An 18,921-nucleotide genomic window follows, 5' to 3' on the forward strand; every position below is an offset into this window, starting at 1 on the left:
GTATTCTGAGTGTTTGCTAAGCAAATCCTGGTGGAATATGAAGGTGCAGTGTTTTGACTGTGCAGATAAAACTGGAAATACCAGAAGCAATGGAGAGCAGAATGAACTAAAGACAGTGAGAGCAAAGCCAGAACATTAAAGTCATTGAAGCTACTGCTGAGATTCTCCGAGCTGTCGTGGTGCCTGGTTGCAGTCATTAAAATACATTTGACTGTGCTTGTTTGTCCCTAGTACAAATGTTCAAAAAACTCACTCTGAAAGCTTTTTAACTCATTGTAACTAATAGGTGAATACCATTTTTTATGTCAAGAACAAATGCTGCACTGTGTATTTCCCATTCACGGTAATGCCGACCGACTCATATTTTAAAGACAAGTGCTTGACACTGACAGTAAATAACATAAAAATTATACCCAAACTAGTAAATTTAAAGTAACACATCCAAAAAATATTAGAAATCATTACTGTTGACAGGAAACTTGACGTACAGGTGCTTTCAATAGGATGTGGATTCACAGGATGCTGCTGTGATTCACAGATAGAATTGTGTAGAAATATGCAGAAAGCACATATAGCAAATGCAAAAATTCTTCTTCGGATTCTGTTTGACACCACCACAATTCTTATCACTCAGGCCAGAAGACCCTGTTGCCGCATACCATATTTTAATGACTTTTAATGATTTTAGTAAAGCTTCTAATTTCTTGTTTGCTAAAATGACTAAAACATCATCATGGGTTGTCTGTAAGAGAAATCCTATTCCGTTACACCTGTGATCTGTTTGCATACAACCAGTGAATAGGAAAATGTAATATTCGGGTTAGTAAAAATAAAAAACATTTTCCATTAAAATTTTCCATCCCCTCATGAATGATCAGGTTACCGTATGGTCATAAAGGTTTATTGGAGGATCAGAATATTAACCCCTTCAAGCCCGAGCCTGTTTTCACCTTCATGCCCAGACCAAATTTTACAATTCTGACCAGTGTCACTTTATGAGGTAATAACTCTAGAACAATTCAATAGATCCCACTAATTCTGAGTTTGTTTTTCGGGACATATTGTAGTTCATGATAGTCATCAGATTTCTCTGATATGACTTGCGTTTATTTGTGAAAAAATCTGAAATTTGGTGAAAATTTTGCAACTTTCAAACTTTTAATTTTTATGTGCTTTAATCAGAGAGTTATGTCACACAAAATAGTTAATAAACAACATTTTCTACATGTCGACTTTTCACGAGCACAATTTTTTAAGCATATATATTATTTGTTAGAAAGTTATATGAGTTAAAAGTTGACATGCGATTTCTCATTTTTACAACAAGATTTACAAAACCATTTTTTTTAGTGATCACATCACATATGAAGTGACCCTGAAGGGTCTATATGACAGATAATACCCCAAACTTACTGTTAGGGTTAGTGGATTGCACTAAATTAAATAAATAATAAAGGTCAATTGCAACCTGGGGTCCACTGTTCAGAAATGTAAAACTGCTGCAAGTGAGCAATGACGGAACACGGCGAGCGATAACTAATACACTAAGATTTTACGCCACTCAGTGTGAACAGGACATTTAATTCCAAGCTCAGTTACTCCACAGGAAAGAAACAGTACAAATGAGTACTAAGTCCTATGTCCTGTTAGGCTACGGTCACACTATCAGTAAGTGGTCAGTATTTTACATCAGTATTTGTAAGCCGAAACCAGGAATGGAACAAACAGAGGGGAAAGATATAATAGAAACATGTCACCAAGTCTGAATTTTTCACCCACTCCTGGTTTTGGCTAACAAATACTGATGTGAAATACTGACCAAATACTGATAGCGTGACTGAAGCCTTAAATGTCACAGTACAAACAAATGTACTGAAGTCACACAACAACTGAAACGTGTCAATCGCACACAGGATTGAAACAGATGCTGAGCATATAACCCTGACTAAGGGTTGAGCTTACTCTGAAACTCTACTGTGCTTACAGCACACATGTAGGTAACAGATGATAAGCCAAATGGCGAATTGCTTCCACTGACGCTAGCTGCCTGCCAACATGTACAGACCAGAGCTATGCAGACATACGAGACATGCAGTCAGACATAAATGATACTAGCGTGCCCACATGTGCCGCTGGGGGTCTTTTTTACCTTAGTCTCCTCCCCAAACACTCACGCCCAGTCGACCGAAGCATTATTCGCGGGTCAATCCAGAATTGCCACATCACGACCAATGAAAAGCCGCCACATCATGGGCATACTCAGTAAAGTGATTTCTGGACTTAGACTCCAGTGCATCAAGCCGCAGGTGCTTATAGCTGGTTACCATAGACTTTGCTGAAGAGCCAGCAGCAACCAAACGAATATCTCGAGCGCACCCACAGCGGTCGAGCCTGAATGGGAAACCACAGAGGCAGATAAGGCTTGGGATCTATCCTGAGCAGCAGGAGAATCCCATCATCTAACATTACCCCAGTTAGCATCCCCTCACCGGCAACCTTTGCCACGCTCGAAGGTCGCAATAAGCTGAGGAGCATGAATGTGCTTAACAGGCTCCCAGGTCCTATCCTCCGGTCAATGACCCTTCCAGTCAACCAAGAAAAACTTTTTGCAGCGCACCACCTTTGACCCAACAATAGCATTGACCTCAAAATCATCCGAGGATATGTCCAGACTTCAAACAGGAGTCCTATCAAACTAGGACAAGAACGCAGGTTTTAACAGAGATACATGAAAGGTGTCAGTGATATTCAAATGTGGAGAAAGACTGAGGCGATACACTACAGGATTCACCTGCTCAAGTACCTTAAATGGACCTAGATAGCGAGGAGCAAATTTGGTGGACTCTACATGCAGCCTAATATTACGAGCAGGCAACCACACAAAATCACCAGGAGCAAAGACAAGAGCAAGGCGACAATAAGCAATGGCGGAAGCCTACATTCTCTCCTTAGAAGCTTTATTTGCATCCTGCTTGTGGCCCCAGATGTCACGAGCCTCCACGGCCCAGTCTACTACCCTCAGGTCAGAAAACGAGACGGGCATGGGCACAGGGACATGAGGATGCTGACCATAATTTAGGATAAAAGGAGTCTGTCCAGTGGAATTGGAAATGGCATTGTTTAAGGCAAGTTCCGCCCAAGGCAGTAGCTGCGCCCAGTTGTCATGCCTGGTGGACACAAAATGCCGCAAATACGTGACCAGAGTTTGATTGGTCCTCTCCTTCAGCCCATTCATCTCAGGATGGTATGCGGAGGACAGATTGAGCTCAATACAGAGTGGGCGACAAAGCTCCCTCCAGAAACGAAATGTAACTTGAGGCCCCGATCACTGACAATCTTGTCAGGCATCCCATGAAGATGGAAAATGTGCTTAATGAATAACACTGCCAAGGCCCGTGCGGATGATATACGAGGAAGGGGAACCAGATGTACCATTTAAGAGAAATGATCAGTGACAACCCAAATGACCTTGTTATTATGGGACTTGGGCAAATCTACAATAAAGTCCATCCCTACAATCTCCCAGGGCCTATCCACCACCAGTAGGGGATAAAGCAAACGCGCAGGTCTCTGCCTCGAAGGCTAATTCCTAGCACAAGAAACACAGGCCTGCACTTAAAGCTTGACATCTCGTGCCATCCAAGGCCACCAATAAGATCTCTCTAAGTGTTCATTAGTGCTCTTAGTAAAGAAATGACCTCCTAATTTGGCGGTGTGAACCCACAAGAGAACCTCCGACTGCAGGTTAGGTGGTACATAAGTTTTTCCCAGAGGTACCTGCCAAGGGACACCGGTGCCACTGCTCGAAGATTTTCTGAAGGGACACTTAAGCATTGTTAATCCCAATAGACTACTTAACGGGGCAAGGCATAGGCACGTAAATTCCTCTCCCCGGATAAAAAATGGATGGTAAAATTGAACCCGGAGTAGAATAAGGACCACCTGGCCGGGCGAGAATTCAGACGTTGTGCAGTCTGAAGATATGTAATGTTTTTATGGTCCGTAAAAACCTTAAAGGGATGCCGAGCTCCCTTCAAGAGATATCTCCACTCCAAAAAGGCTAATTTCATTGCCAACAACTCCCTGTACCCTATGGAATAATTCCTCTTCACTGGTGAGAAGGTCTTGGAAAAGAAGAAACAAGGATGCTTTCGACCTTGAGCATCCTTTTAGTATAGGAAGGCTCCAGCACCAACGGAAGAGGCATCCACCTCTAGGATGAAGAACTTATCCACATCAGGTCAATGCAGAACTGGTGCCCTAGCAAAATGGGACTTTAGGGAGGTAAAGGCCCTGGGGACCTCCTCAGACCACTGCTTCAAGTTAGCTCCCTTCTTGGTGAGAGCTACCAAAGGAGCTACTAGAGTGGAGAAGTGAGGGATAAACTAGCAGTAATAATTGATGAATCCTAAAAAGCACTGCACTGCTTTGAGAGAATGCTGTTCCTGCCAGTTCAACACCACCTACGGCCTAGCAGGGTCCATAGGTAAACTCATGGCTGAAATGATGTATTCCAGAAATGGAAAGGACTCTTGCTCAAACACACATTTCTCTAGCGGGGCAAAAAAGGAATTAGCATGTAGGAGCTCAAAAATCTTACAGATATATCACCAAAGATGAAGACAACATTTCCTGAAATATGGAGTTTACAGAGGCTGAATGGCATGACCAAGTACTCATAATGACCATCCCGAGTATTAAAGGTGGTCTTCCATTCATCCCCTCTATTCGAATAAGGTTATAGGCCCCATGCAAGTCCAACTTCATAAATATCCTAGCGCCTCACAGCCTATCAAAGAGCTCGAAGATTAAAGGCAGAGGATATTTGTTTTTTATGGTAATAGCTTTCAAACCCCTATAATCTACACAGGAGTGTAATTCTCCATTCTTCTTTTGGACAAAGAAGAAACCAGCCCCAAAAGGAGACACTGACTTCCTGATAAACCCTATCGCCAAATGCTCCCTGATATACTCTGACATAGCCTCAGTCTCTGGGAGAGACAAAGGGTAGACACACCCATGAGGAGGCTCTGCCCCTAAATGAGGTCTGTGGGGCAATCATAGGGGTGATGAGGAGGAAGAGTCTCAGCTGCCTTCTTAGAGAACACGTCAGTGTATTGCCCGTAGTGCTTGGGTAAGGACGTAAGATCCATAGTGACCTCGGAGGATCCAATCTGCACTTTTGACCTCTGACATTGTCCCTCAAATGACCTACTTCATTCTTGCATGCTCCCTGTTAACCAGTCAATATGGGGTGAATTGCGATCCAACCAAGGTAGGCCCAGAAGTACCTCACTCATTCTCTCAGAGATAAAAAGTAAAAAGATTAACTTCTGATGTTTTGGGGACAACTTGAGAGTTAGAGGTTTAGTCCGATGTGTAATTTGGGTAGGAAGAATGGACCCATTAATGACCCGTTTAATGACGGGCTCTGGGAGCCTCTCTAACGGAATGGCGTGATGAAGAACGAAGGAAGAAGACAAAAAGTTGCCCTCAGCCCCAGAATCCAGGCAGGCCTCTGCAGTGAGGGAAGTCAACCCAAATGATAGGAAGACCTTAAAGGTCAACTTGGAGGAGAAGTCCACCGTATCAAGTGAGCCTCCCTTGAGAGCCACTGGACGAGGTCATTTTCTCTGATGCCTGGGACATTTATTGGCATAATGTCCAGCCTTCCTACAAACAAAACAGGTCAGTTGGGAATGTACAGGATGAGATTTTGGTTCTGCCCGAGAGACCTCCATGGACTCCACCAAATTGCTCGTTTGAGCTGGGGATTCCCAAGGATTGGTAAAGTTTGGAGCTAACCGAATCCTTTGTCTACACTGGGTTTGCTCCAAACTTCGTTCAGTGTGTCAAAGATCAATGTGAGTGGAGACTGATATTAAGTCTTGCAGTGTAGCAGGGATCCCACTACTGGCCGAAGCATCCTTTATGTGATCATCAAGGCCCCTCCAAAATATAGGAATCAGCACCTTGTCTGACCACTCCAACTCTGCAGCTAAAGTCCAAACTGGCTGGCCAGAGAGGAGCCCTAGATTAATGCCAAGAGTTGGGTAACCTGAGGTCTTTCTTGGACCTCATGGGTAACCTGAGGTCCAAGAAAGACCTGTTTCAGTGCGCTCAGAAAGCGTGAGATGCTCCGGACTTCCTGGTCTTTACGCTCCCACAGAAGCAGAGCCCACTCCAAATCTCTGTCTATCAACAAAGACACCACAAATCCCACCTTAGCTTGCTCAGATGAGAAACGTGAGGCCAGTAACTCCAGCTGAATTGAGCACTGGTTCATGAATCCCCTGCAAGCCTTGCTGTCCCCAGAGAATATATCAGGTAGTGGGAAAGAGATGGAACAGGAGCCGCAGCAGAAATCCTAGAGACGGTTTCACTGGCTGATTGTGCCACTACTGTGGATAGATGCACAGCTGAAGTCGACCCCTCAAGTGTGGACAACCTGTCCTCCAGCTGTTGGATGTACCGCTGGAGACGCTGCTCATCTGCCATTACTAGCCAGACCCTGGCATTAGTAAACTGTTAGGGATGGAAGATTGCACTAAATAAAATAAATAATAAAGAGCAATCGCAACCTGGAGTCCTCTGTGCGGAGATGTAAAACTGCTGCTAGTTAGCAATGACGGAATACACGACGAGCGATAACTAATACACACTGAGTTTACGCCACTCAGTGTGAACAGAACGCTGATTTCCAAGCTCAGTTACTCCACAGGAAAGAAACAGTACAAATGAGTACCAAGTGCTATGTCCTGTTAAACATCACAGGTCAAGCAATTTAACTGAACTCACACTGCAACTGAACTGTGTCAATCGCACATAGGAACAAAACAGATGCTGAATATATAACACTGACTAAGGGTTGAGCTTCCTCTGAAACTCTACTGTGCTAACTGCACACATGTAGGTAACATACGATAAGCCAAATGGCTAATTACCCCACTGATACTAACTGCCTGCCTACATGTACAGACCAGAGCTAGGCAGACATACAACACATGCAGACAGAGTGGTAGAGTCTCCACTCACATAGCCACACATAAATGATACTAGCGGGCCTGCGTGCACCGCTGAAGGTCTTTCATACTTTAGGCTCAACCCCAAACACTTACACCTAGTCGACCGAGGTGTTGTACGTTGGCCATTCCGGAACTGCCACGCCACCAGGGCAGCAAATGTCTGACAATCAATGAAAAGCCACCACATCATGGGCATGCCCAGTAAGGCGATTTCTGGACTGCAGAGTGTCAAGCCAAAGGTGCTTATCGCTGGTTACCATAGACTTGGTTGAGGAGCCAACAGCAACTAAACGAATACTTCAAGCCTGATCAAGACACTGGGACCGACATCTATGCTGAGCAGCACCCACAGTGGCTGAGCCTGAATGGGAGACCACAGAGGCAGATAATGCATGGGATCTATCCTGAGAGGCGGGAGAATTCCGTTGCCTAACACACCATCCTAAACACTTCACCTTTGAAGTTGCTAAAAACCACATTCAAGAAGTCTTTTAAATCTTCAGGTGCTTCTCAGTAACTGAATCAATGTGAGCGAAAAAAAATAATATGTAACATTTTCTCTTAAAAATGTTACTTTATACCCATTTTTTTATTTTCACAATGGTAACAGGAGAAAAAGGACCACAAAATTTGTTATGCGATTTCTTCTGAGTACTCGGGTACACCATATGTGGGAGAAAACTACTGTTTGGGCACATGGCAGGGCTCGGAAGAGAAGGAGCCCAATTTGACTCTTTGAATACAAAATTTGTTGGGATCACTAGCGGATGTTATGTCATGTTTGGAAAGCCCCCACGTACGTAAACAGTGAAAACCTCCCACAATTGACACCCATTTTGGAAGCTAGACCACTCAAGGAACTTACAGTGAAGGAATTAATTATGTGATCCTTTGCTGATTTTGTTAGTTTGCCCACTGACAAAGACATGAAGAGTCAATAATTTTAAGGGTAGGTAAATTTTAACATTGAGAGATAGAATATCAAAAATAAAATCCAGAAAATCACATTGTATACATTATTTAAATGTATTTGCATTTTGCAGTGAGAAATAAGTATTTGATCCCCTACCAACCATTAAGAGTTTTGGCTCCTACAGACCAGTTAGACGCTCCTAATCAACTTGTTACCTGTATTAAAAACAGTGGTCTTACATAGTCACCTTTATAGTTGCCATTTAGCAACTCAGCAAGTTGAGTGTATCTCCCCTTTTCCCTAAACATCCCATTGTCAATGGATAAGACCCTATCGCACTTCGTCTCTTACCAGTTTTATTTGTAAATGTGGTTTAGGCACACTGTGGTGTTCAGAATGGAGAGGTGCATTTGAATTAGGAGTGCAGAATTTGCTGAAATTCTTTGGGGGGCAAGATGCCATAGTGCTTTTCCAGAGCCTTTGTACTACCAGAAGCCCCTATATTTCTATTAACAGATGATGGATCTCAGTGGGGACTTTCTTTTTTTTGGATTGAGTTGAAGTTTTTATTGGGAACATTTTACATAACGTTTGGGATCACATTTATCCGGTGCTCTATTCTGAGCACTTATATCAAGGTTTCCATCTAAACTTCTGAGTGACATGATTCAGATGTCCTTCTTTTCAGAAGTGCACAAAATTCTGGCAGACTGCGGTTTTATGCACACCTTAAAAGGACAGACACAGCTGGATCACAGGTCAGTGCCTCCATCGTCCTCATTATAGGGAATCTTCCATCATGGATTCATCATGTTTTTCAGTGGTTTACATGGAAACCCAGGTGTAAGTCTCAGCATAGAGCACAGGATAAATGTGAGCCGAGCCGTACCATGTTCATTGGGAGGAAAAATGAAAAAGTCAACAGCAGGTGAAGATTTTGTTTTTTTTTTTATGCCTTTCCTTGTGCTTTAGAAGTGATTTGACTACTTTATTCTTCGGGTCAGTGTAATTACATCAATAACAGATTTATAATTTTTTTATGTATGGCTGCTGTCACTCACCAAAAGACAATTTTTGTTGCAAATTTTTGCATGGCCAAATCTTGAGAGCTATAATTTTCTCATATTTCCGCAGACAGAGTTGTTGTTTGAGGGACAAGTGGACTTTTTAATTAGTACCAGTTGTGGGGAAATTAATTTTTTTGATCACTTTCTATTAATATTTTTTGGAGACAGAACTAAAAAAACTTTTCTTGCCCTGATCGCTGATCTAATTCTCTCAATGCTTTTGCATTGCAGGGCATTATAGAATGGTGCAAGGCAGGCAGGGAAGAGGCATGTCACTCATGCTTTGAACAGGAGCTTATAGACCACTGTCCCTGTGTGACCCCAAGGCCATCTTTCAGCCCAGGGTTACCATGGAGGTTTAGTGACAGCGACATTGATGGGCATCATAGAGGGAGCTCCCTCTCTGCTCCCATCAGCATGGTGCATAGCCAGAACACTCTACACGTACGGTTATGGCTATGTATCATACTGCAGCTAAGTTCCATAGAGTTGACGTGAGTGTTGTAAGTCTTTAACTCAGCTGATTGCTAAACATCAAGAGCTGAACGCCCTTCATTTACTATATGCTGCTGTGCTGTACAAAGTAAATGATAATTTGAAGACAGTGTGATCATTTCCTATATAATGGTGTGTACCAGATGTGATACAATAAACACAGTCTCAGAACCTAGACAATATGATGGACCTAGAAATCCATACTTCAAGAATAATATATCTGCTACAGAGAAGGTGTGAAGCACCTGGATTACCACCACCACAGTTTCAGCATTTAGGCTCCCTATAATGGACTAGATGGTGGCCCGATTCTAAGGCATCGGGTATTCTAGAATATGCATGACCGCGTAGTATATTGCACAGCCCACGTAGTATATTGCCCAGTCACGTAGTATATTGCCCAGTCACGTAGTATATTGCCCAGCCACATAGTATATTGCCCAGCCACGTAGTATATTGCCCAGCCACGTAGTATATTGCACAGCAACATAGAATACAGCACAGAGCCACGTAGTATACAGCACAGACACATAATATACTGCCCAGTCAAGTAGTATATTGCCCTGCCACGTAGTATATTGTCCAGCCACGTATGTAACAGGTTAAAAAAGACTTAAAATAAAAAATAAACATATACTCACCTTCCGAGGGCCCCTGGCGCTTGTGTGCGGTGCACGCGGCAGCTTCCGGTCCCAGGATTGGTATGAGCGCAGGACCTGTGATGACATCATGGTCACATGACTGTGACGTCATGGCAGGTCCTTCTCGCATAGCATCTTTGGCACCGGAACCTGCCGTTTGCACTGCCGAGGAGAGGGCCACGTCGGAGGTTGAGAATAACGTTATTTTTTTTATTATTATTGTTTGTAACATTAGATATTTTTACTATTGATGCTGCATAGGCAGCATCAATAGTAAAAACTTGGTCACACAGGGTTAATAGCAGCGGTAACGGAGTGAGTTACCCGCGGCATAATGCGGTCCGTTATCGCTGGCATTAACCCTGTGTGAGCGGTGACTGGATGGGAGTATGGAGCGGGCGCTGACTGCGGGGAGTAGGGAGGGACTAATCGGACTGTGGCCATCGCTGATTGGTCACGGCAGCCATGACAGGCAGCTGGCGAGACCAATCAGCGACTTGCATTTCCATGACAGACAGAGGCCGCAATCAATGAATATCCGAGCCAGACAGAAAGACAGAAGGACAGACGGAAGTGACCCTTAGACAATTACAGTGGGGCAAAAAAGTATTTAGTCAGTCAGCAATAGTGCAAGTTCCACCACTTAAAAAGATGAGAGGCGTCTGTAATTTACATCATAGGTAGACCTCAACTATGGGAGACAAACTGAGAAAAAAAAATCCAGAAAATCACATTGTCTGTTATTTTAACAATTTATTTGCATATTATGGTGGAAAATAAGTATTTGGTCAGAAACAAACAATCAAGATTTCTGGCTCTCACAGACCTGTAACTTCTTCTTTAAGAGTCTCCTCTTTCCTCCACTCATTACCTGTAGTAATGGCACCTGTTTAAACTTGTTATCAGTATAAAAAGACACATGTGCACACCCTCAAACAGTCTGACTCCAAACTCTACTATGGTGAAGACCAAAGAGCTGTCAAAGGACACCAGAAACAAAATTGTAGCCCTGCACCAGGCTGGGAAGACTGAATCTGCAATAGCCAACCAGCTTGGAGTGAAGAAATCAACAGTGGGAGTAATAATTAGAAAATGGAAGACATACAAGACCACTGATAACCTCCCTCGATCTGGGGCTCCACGCAAAATCCCACCCCGTGGGGTCAGAAGGATCACAAGAACGGTGAGCAAAAATCCCAGATCCACGCGGGGGGACCTAGTGAATGAACTGCAGAGAGCTGGGACCAATGTAACAAGGCCTACCATAAGTAACACACTACGCCACCATGGACTCAGATCCTGCAGTGCCAGACGTGTCCCACTGCTTAAGCCAGTACATGTCCGGGCCCGTCTGAAGTTTGCTAGAGAGCATTTGCATGATCCAGAGGAGTTTTGGGAGAATGTCCTATGGTCTGATGAAACCAAACTGGAACTGTTTGGTAGAAACACAACTTGTCGTGTTTGGAGGAAAAAGAATACTGAGTTGCATCCATCAAACACCATACCTACTGTAAAGCATGGTGGTGGAAACATCATGCTTTGGGGCTGTTTCTCTGCAAAGGGGCCAGGATGACTGATCCGGGTACATGAAAGAATGAATGGGGCCATGTATTGTGAGATTTTGAGTGCAAACCTCCTTCCATCAGCAAGGGCATTGAAGATGAAACGTGGCTGGGTCTTTCAACATGACAATGATCCAAAGCACACCGCCAGGGCAACGAAGGAGTGGCTTCGTAAGAAGCATTTCAAGGTCCTGGAGTGGCCTAGCCAGTCTCCAGATCTCAACCCTATAGAAAACCTTTGGAGGGAGTTGAAAGTCCGTGTTGCCAAGCGAAAAGCCAAAAACATCACTGCTCTAGAGGAGATCTGCATGGAGGAATGGGCCAACATACCAACAACAGTGTGTGGCAACCTTGTGAAGACTTACAGAAAACGTTTGACCTCTGTCATTGCCAACAAAGGATATATTACAAAGTATTGAGATGAAATTTTGTTTCTGACCAAATACTTATTTTCCACCATAATATGCAAATAAAATGTTAAAAAAAACAGACAATGTGATTTTCTGGATTTTTTTTCTCAGTTTGTCTCCCATAGTTGAGGTCTACCTATGATGTAAATTACAGACGCCTCTCATCTTTTTAAGTGGTGGAACTTGCACTATTGCTGACTGACTAAATACTTTTTTGCCCCACTGTATATAGTAGATTCTTAAAACAGTGGTGCTCGAATAATATGTGCATTATTTAATAACATTACAGCAAAAATTAAAAAATTCCAAGGTTAGGTTTGATTACGCCTTTCCCCTTTGCTGTAAATTGAGTGGCTGTGCACTAAATAGCTGAAATCATAATTAGAGGTTTGCTTTCTTGAGATAAAATTAAATTGTGTCTACTTAAATATTCATTTTCGAAATGGAATTAAAAACTTGTCCGTGTTAATAAGGGAATTTCAACCTCTGCAGTAGAATGCTCAAACCACAAGAATATTATGATAATCTCTTAAACAGAAAACACATTTCTGGAATGTATAGAAAATATATGAGTTAATAACAAAATATCTTTTTAGTTGGCAACGAAGATACCTCTGCTTTATTAATAACATATATTCATATTAATTAAAAAGCAAGACTCGGCTTCTGTATAATCTGTAAAGTGATTGTAAAATTGCCAGAGCCGTATCACTGGGTTCATTATTTTTTTTTTTGCGGAGTTATTTTGTGTAATCAACTGTTACTGGATGCTGAAACTCAGCATGGGGTTTTATTAGGAGATCTTCAGAATTTCTTCCTTCCTTTTTGTTCTTTCTTGATTTCATGAGTCAGCCTGGTCTCCCTTGGTGTGCAATAAATGGCTGAATCAATAAGTCCACTGCTCCAGATGCGTACGAGATATTGATAGCGTTATTTTTATAGACTGTGATTACTATCTGTTACAATGCTTTCATATGGGAATCTCTGCAGGAATTGGTCAGTTGTAAAGTTGCCTTGCTTAATACATTTTTAATGAGTAGCTAGAACCAATCAACACATTTTTTTATTATTTCTTTTAGTCAAGAATCTGCCTTTAGAAAAAAAGTTATAGGGGTGAATTCACCAATACTGATGTTTCATATGCAAGTCTAAAACATTAGTGACCCGGCGAAAGATACAAATCTCACAATAAATTTGAGCATCTTTGTCTGTCTGTAGCAAAAAATGAAATGTACACCTTCTGAGTCATATTGCAAGGCTCGTTAAAGAGTTGATATTGACTTTTAGGATTGCTGCTTCCAGTAGGTGGCAATAGAGTTCTAGACCTGCTCTTCTCTGTAGAGACAATTTGCATATTAAATTTCTTAGAAACGCATGCATGGTTTATAAGTCTCCTCATCCTGATATGCCAGGCTTGGCTTGTCAATCTACACAAGGAGAAATGTTACCCCTTAAACCCAAATTGACACCAGCAATGAGTTGGCATAGATCTGTGGTCTCCTTCATTCTAATGTTGTATAACTATTATTAAAGTAGTCGCACTACCCCTCCATATACAGTAAAAGTCAGTTTTAAAAAGTGGTGAGAGTAGTGCAAATTGCCCCAAATTTGGTAATACATTCCTTTCATTACATGTTAAGTTCGAAATTTTTAACCCTTCCCCAATCTATGATGCTTACACGGTATCCGTCATAGGCTTGGCACACTATGGCCAACGTATTTACACCAAAAAAAGCAATTGCACAAGTGCAGAATTTGTGCTCAAGCGATCACCACTTCATTTATTTAGCTAGTACTACTCTGTCTGCCATCATTTTCATTTTTATTTTAGAATTCCTTTTAGGGATTGTTAACAGCAACTACAAATCTCGAAGTTGAGAAGAAACGGGTTAAATTCCTACAAATTGTTCACTTCATGAAGTTGATGAGGTTTCTGCAGAGTGAGATATGATAATAAGTCTGGAGGTATTTTTTTCCATTACAGATATATGAGTAGAGCTTTACGTACATGTAGCTCATTGGCTCTATGTAATATAGGTGATGTCTGGGTCTTGCCGGAACTGCTTCCAATAACAATGACAGAGCAGCTCCATTGTATCTCGGAGAAGACGCGTTCCACTGCCTTAAAGTGCCTGCCATTTTTCTGTCCTTTCTTAGACTCTACATATTTTCACCAACCTCTACATTGCGAGGATATTTATACATCCCCTTTCCTTTCCTGATGCTATCTCACTAAATGAACATGTGCAAAAAAAGTAATTGTGTCTGGAGAAGGATCTGTACCATCACCAATTGTGGATCCCATGTTTTCTGCTGTGTATAGAGGTGTTACCAGTCATTGCCATCCTGCCTCTAATGATAAGGAGTCTGCTGAAAACTCTTCCTGAAATGACAGGAAGTCTAAGTCAAAAATAGCCCCAGTGACCAGTGTGAAAATTGCTAAATTAATCATTTTGTTTTTATTAAAGATTTTAATATGAAAAAATGTCTTTCTTATATACCTGTAACACATAAATCTGATTTAAACAATAGGTTATTTTCTGATGATTTATTCCCTTTTATGAGGACTATAAAAAGACCGATAAAAAAAAATACAAAATTTCCATTCAACCTTATATGTAGTATTAAAAGAAATGAAATCACATAAAGATAAAAGTAGGCCACTGAACTGTACATTTATGAATGTACATTAATAAAGGGGGGTGTGTTTGGATTTTTTTTTTACATCATTGCACCTTTCATTTATCAACTCAAGAATATTAATATAGGAATCTGGCTATAATAATAAATAATAATAATAATAATAATAATAATTAAGGATTAACCATCGATGAGTATTTTTAGTAAGCCGGACCTTTTTTTCCAAGCTGTTTTCTGCTAATTCAATATATAGAGCCTGCAATTAAATATCCTGAAACCTGCTGACACACTGTATAGCGGAGCAGAACGTCTTCAGAGCAATGAAAACGTATTTTTACATTGTTATCTATTAGTATTTTCAATACTTTGATAAGACAGTTACCAAAATTATTGCCTTTGTTTTGTCGTTTTATTTTCCTGATGTATTATAAGCATATTCGAACAGTTTTAAACTATAAAAACAATCATTAATGCGATACTCAGTCAGCAAATGTCGAAGTCATGTACATCCCGTAATTACTTTATGTTATGTTTTATACTACTTTTCCTGACAGGTAGAAATCGTTTACACAGCATTTTTTGTGTGGTTTGGAATGAAGATATAATCTTAGCTGTAACATTTCCTAACATATTTTTATTTCATTGCAATAGGGCAATATTATTAGTATTAGTCCTTCTTTTAAAGGCAACTTATCTTCAGGATTTTGCATCCCAAACTAATGGCTTGTATATAAAGGCTCTTTAATGTTGATTAAATCCTTACGTTTCTTGTACAAGTCCATTTTGCTGTTTTAGAGAAATGCATAGTTGAAATTGTATGCTAATGAGCTTCAAGTGCAGTGGGTGGGTCCTACAGTTGTCCTGCCCCTCTCGCTATTCTCCGCCCGCTGCCTGCCTCCTGCCTCTAACTGATAGGTCCCTCATGTTTCAGAGACAGGAGGCAGCGGTATAAAGGGGCAGCCATCGGCAAGTTATCATTTATTCTGTGAAATAGAGACTTATTACTACACAATAACCCTGTGACACATATCAGTCACAGTATGAATTGAGTCCATTGTGTGTATATATGTAGAAATGATGTTTCTAGTGATATACACCATTGAAGCATGAAAGGAACATAGTCTCACAGGATTTATTCACTAATGGTTTTATCAATTTTCTGCTAAATTTAACATTCAAAATTAAAACATTTAGTTCAGTTGCACAAAGCTGAAAAAAAGTCAAAATACCCACTCTGAAAAGAGCAACCCCAAGTACCCTGCCTATAAATTGGATATTTGTTCCGTGCAGTGCATCCTACTTTTAATTAAATATGAATGATTTTTCTAAATATGTCTCAAATGTAATGTTTTTCCCACTTTAATCATTCGTCATCATAGGACAACCGCATGACTTCTAGATATCTGTGGTGCAGTTTGTAGAATTTATGGTGTTTATACAATGTCTTCAACTGGGAATTTAATTTTTACCTTTTCTCCGTGCTACAATGACAGATGAATTCAGCAGTGTGATAGATAAGGCCTATTACCGCATGTGGTCCCCAAATACATGCTGTGTAATTTTATGTTATGATGATCCCATTCCTGCGTAGATAATACAATATGGTGCTTTTGCATTGAGGAAGAGAATTCCTTTATCACTTTGATGGAGCCCTAGTGGCAGTGATAATACAAAAATCTGCCTATGCCTAAAATGTGTGAGCCGAGCTGGTGTTCCTTTGGATGCTTTAACATCTTCTTGTCTCCCTTACCAGGATGTGTTAAATAATTTGGGCTCCTGTGAATTGGATGAAGATGATCTCATGCTTGACCTGGAGTTTACTGAAGAACAGCAGCTTCGGCGAGGTAAGTAGAGGAGAAAAATGGATTTACTTATTTAGAACTGCGGTCTCATGGCGTTTCATACACAGTGCAAGTTTACTTTACGTTGAACTAAAAGATCACTGTAAAGTAAAAGCAACTGAATTAAATGAAGCAAACATTACCAACGCTGTAAATACTAAAGTTTGAATTTTGATTTCTATCTTTCTTTGCATTTTCTTTATTTAAAATATACAATGTAGAGATAAATATATGCTAAGAACAGCACTGATTACCTTCATTCAGTTAATCTAAGATTTATGCACATCTAATCCATATACTGGGATATATTATATTCAGAAAATGTTGGGTATAGCTGTACTAGCTCAGGAGAGAGCATTATGGCTCATTGATTTCAAGGCGCACCATGTAATGTTTCATTTTCGCTTGTGACGTTAGGAGGAAATGTAACAGTTTTGGCTTTTTTTGTAAAAAAAAAATAAAACCCGTTTAAGATTTTACATCCACTGTAATAAATATATTTTGCTATTTAATTTCAACTAAATAAATCAATAATGTATTAGAAATCTTTAAACAATATACATAAAGATCACAATACAAGGTTATAAAAAACGACCAATGCTATGGTATATTTTACATTGTGACTATTTTTCTATGGTATGAGCCTAAAAAAGTTCACGTTTTCACCCTAAAGGTACCTTCACACACAGCGACGCTGCAGCAATACCGACAACGATGACGATCGCTGCAGCGTCGCTGTTTGGTTGCTGGAGAGCTGTCACACAGACCGCTCTCCAGCGACCAACAATGCCGGTAACCAGGGTAAACATCGGGTTACTAAGCGCAGGGCCGCGTTTAGTAACCCGATGTTTACCCTGGTTACCATCGTAAAAGTTAAAAAAAACAAACACTACATACTTACCTACCGCTGTCTGTCCCCGGCGCTGTGCTTCTCTGCTCTGGCTGTGAGCACAGCGGCCGGAAAGCAGAGCGGTGACGTCACCGCTCTGCTTTCCGGCTGCCCGGCGCTCACAGCCAGAGCAGAGAGAGAAGCAAAGCGCCGGCGACAGACAGCGGTAGGTAAGTATGTAGTGTTTGTTTTTTTTAACTTTTACGATGGTAACCAGGGTAAACATTGGGTTACTAAACGCGGCCCTGCGCTTAGTAACCCGATGTTTACCCTGGTTACCAGCGAAGATATCGCTGAATCGGCGTCACACACGCCGATTCAGCGATGTCAGCGGGAGAGCCAGTGACCAAATAAAGTTCTGGCCTTCTAGCTCCGACCAACGACATCACAGCAGGGGCCTGATCGCTGCTGCCTGTCACACTGAACGATATCGCTAGCCAGGACGCTGCAACGTCACGGATCGCTAGCGATATCGTTTAGTGTGAAGGCACCTTTAGCTTTTCTGGAATTTGGCTAAAGGCAATCTGCTCAGCACACACTATGAGCTACTACCAATCTTTGTGCGGGGAGTAATGAACTCACTCCAAAGTACTTGGTAATTGTTACAGTTCCCTGCACCATGCCAATGTCTAAGTCAGTGACTGCAGGGAGAATAAAACTTCATTTTTGCCCTGTTACTGCTGGTCCAGTAAGTCAACAAAACAGGAGTTAAATTATCTTTACCAACAAATTATGATATTTCTGCAGCTAAACAACATTTTTGTATGTAATGGGTTCCCTTTAAGGACTCCTATTTCTTGACTTTGATAAACAGTAACTCACATCACAATCACCGGCAGGTGACACAGACACATACAGCATTGACATCTTGTGATAGAAGGGTAGGCGTACTGGGTCATTGGACGATTGGATACTGCCATTGATGTCACTGAGAAATGTGATCCTGCAGGCATCCTAAGTTAATGTTATGTTTATCTTGCTTGAGCTTATGACTACTTCTGTTGTGTTGGCTATCTCTTCCCTCTGTTCTGTCTATTGCCTAGCCCATGCTGATATCTGAAGTTCTACATGACATTTGCGTACTCCTGACTTTGTTTTTGTTTTGCACTGTGGACACCACACCTTAAGTTCTCCCTGGTATCTGGATTACAACACCATATGTCCTTTATTTACACTGTGTCATTACACAATTTTGTGTCCACACTCTGATCTGCTGAAATTTGGCACTCCTAATTCATATCTTTTTCAAAAAAGGCATTCCAGTCTCTTTAGATTCTGTTTTAATTACAACATCATATTGCAGAAATATGATGTATATGCCTTAGAGGTTGTCAAGTCTAGTTTGGGAGACCTATGGCTGGTCACATCTTATTCAGACTGTGAAACACAGCTATGTGAATCTGGCCAAAACACTCTCAATCTACGAGTATAACAAGAC

At 41.3% G+C, this 18,921-nt stretch overlaps 1 protein-coding gene across 2 annotated transcripts in view; it reads left to right on the forward strand.

Annotated features, from left to right (window-relative positions):
• The window catches only part of CCSER1 (coiled-coil serine rich protein 1), a 1,553,855-nt gene that overhangs the window by 432,636 nt on the left and 1,102,298 nt on the right, over positions 1–18,921 (forward strand). For both annotated transcript variants that reach the window (XM_069743569.1, XM_069743573.1), the window contains exon 4: positions 16,507–16,597. In XM_069743569.1, coding sequence (XP_069599670.1) covers positions 16,507–16,597 — 91 coding nt within the window. The remainder of the gene's footprint in view (positions 1–16,506; positions 16,598–18,921) is intronic.

Source organism: Ranitomeya imitator, chromosome 1 (genome assembly GCF_032444005.1).
Source record: "Ranitomeya imitator isolate aRanImi1 chromosome 1, aRanImi1.pri, whole genome shotgun sequence".
In the NCBI taxonomy this organism is placed as follows: domain Eukaryota; kingdom Metazoa; phylum Chordata; class Amphibia; order Anura; family Dendrobatidae; genus Ranitomeya; species Ranitomeya imitator.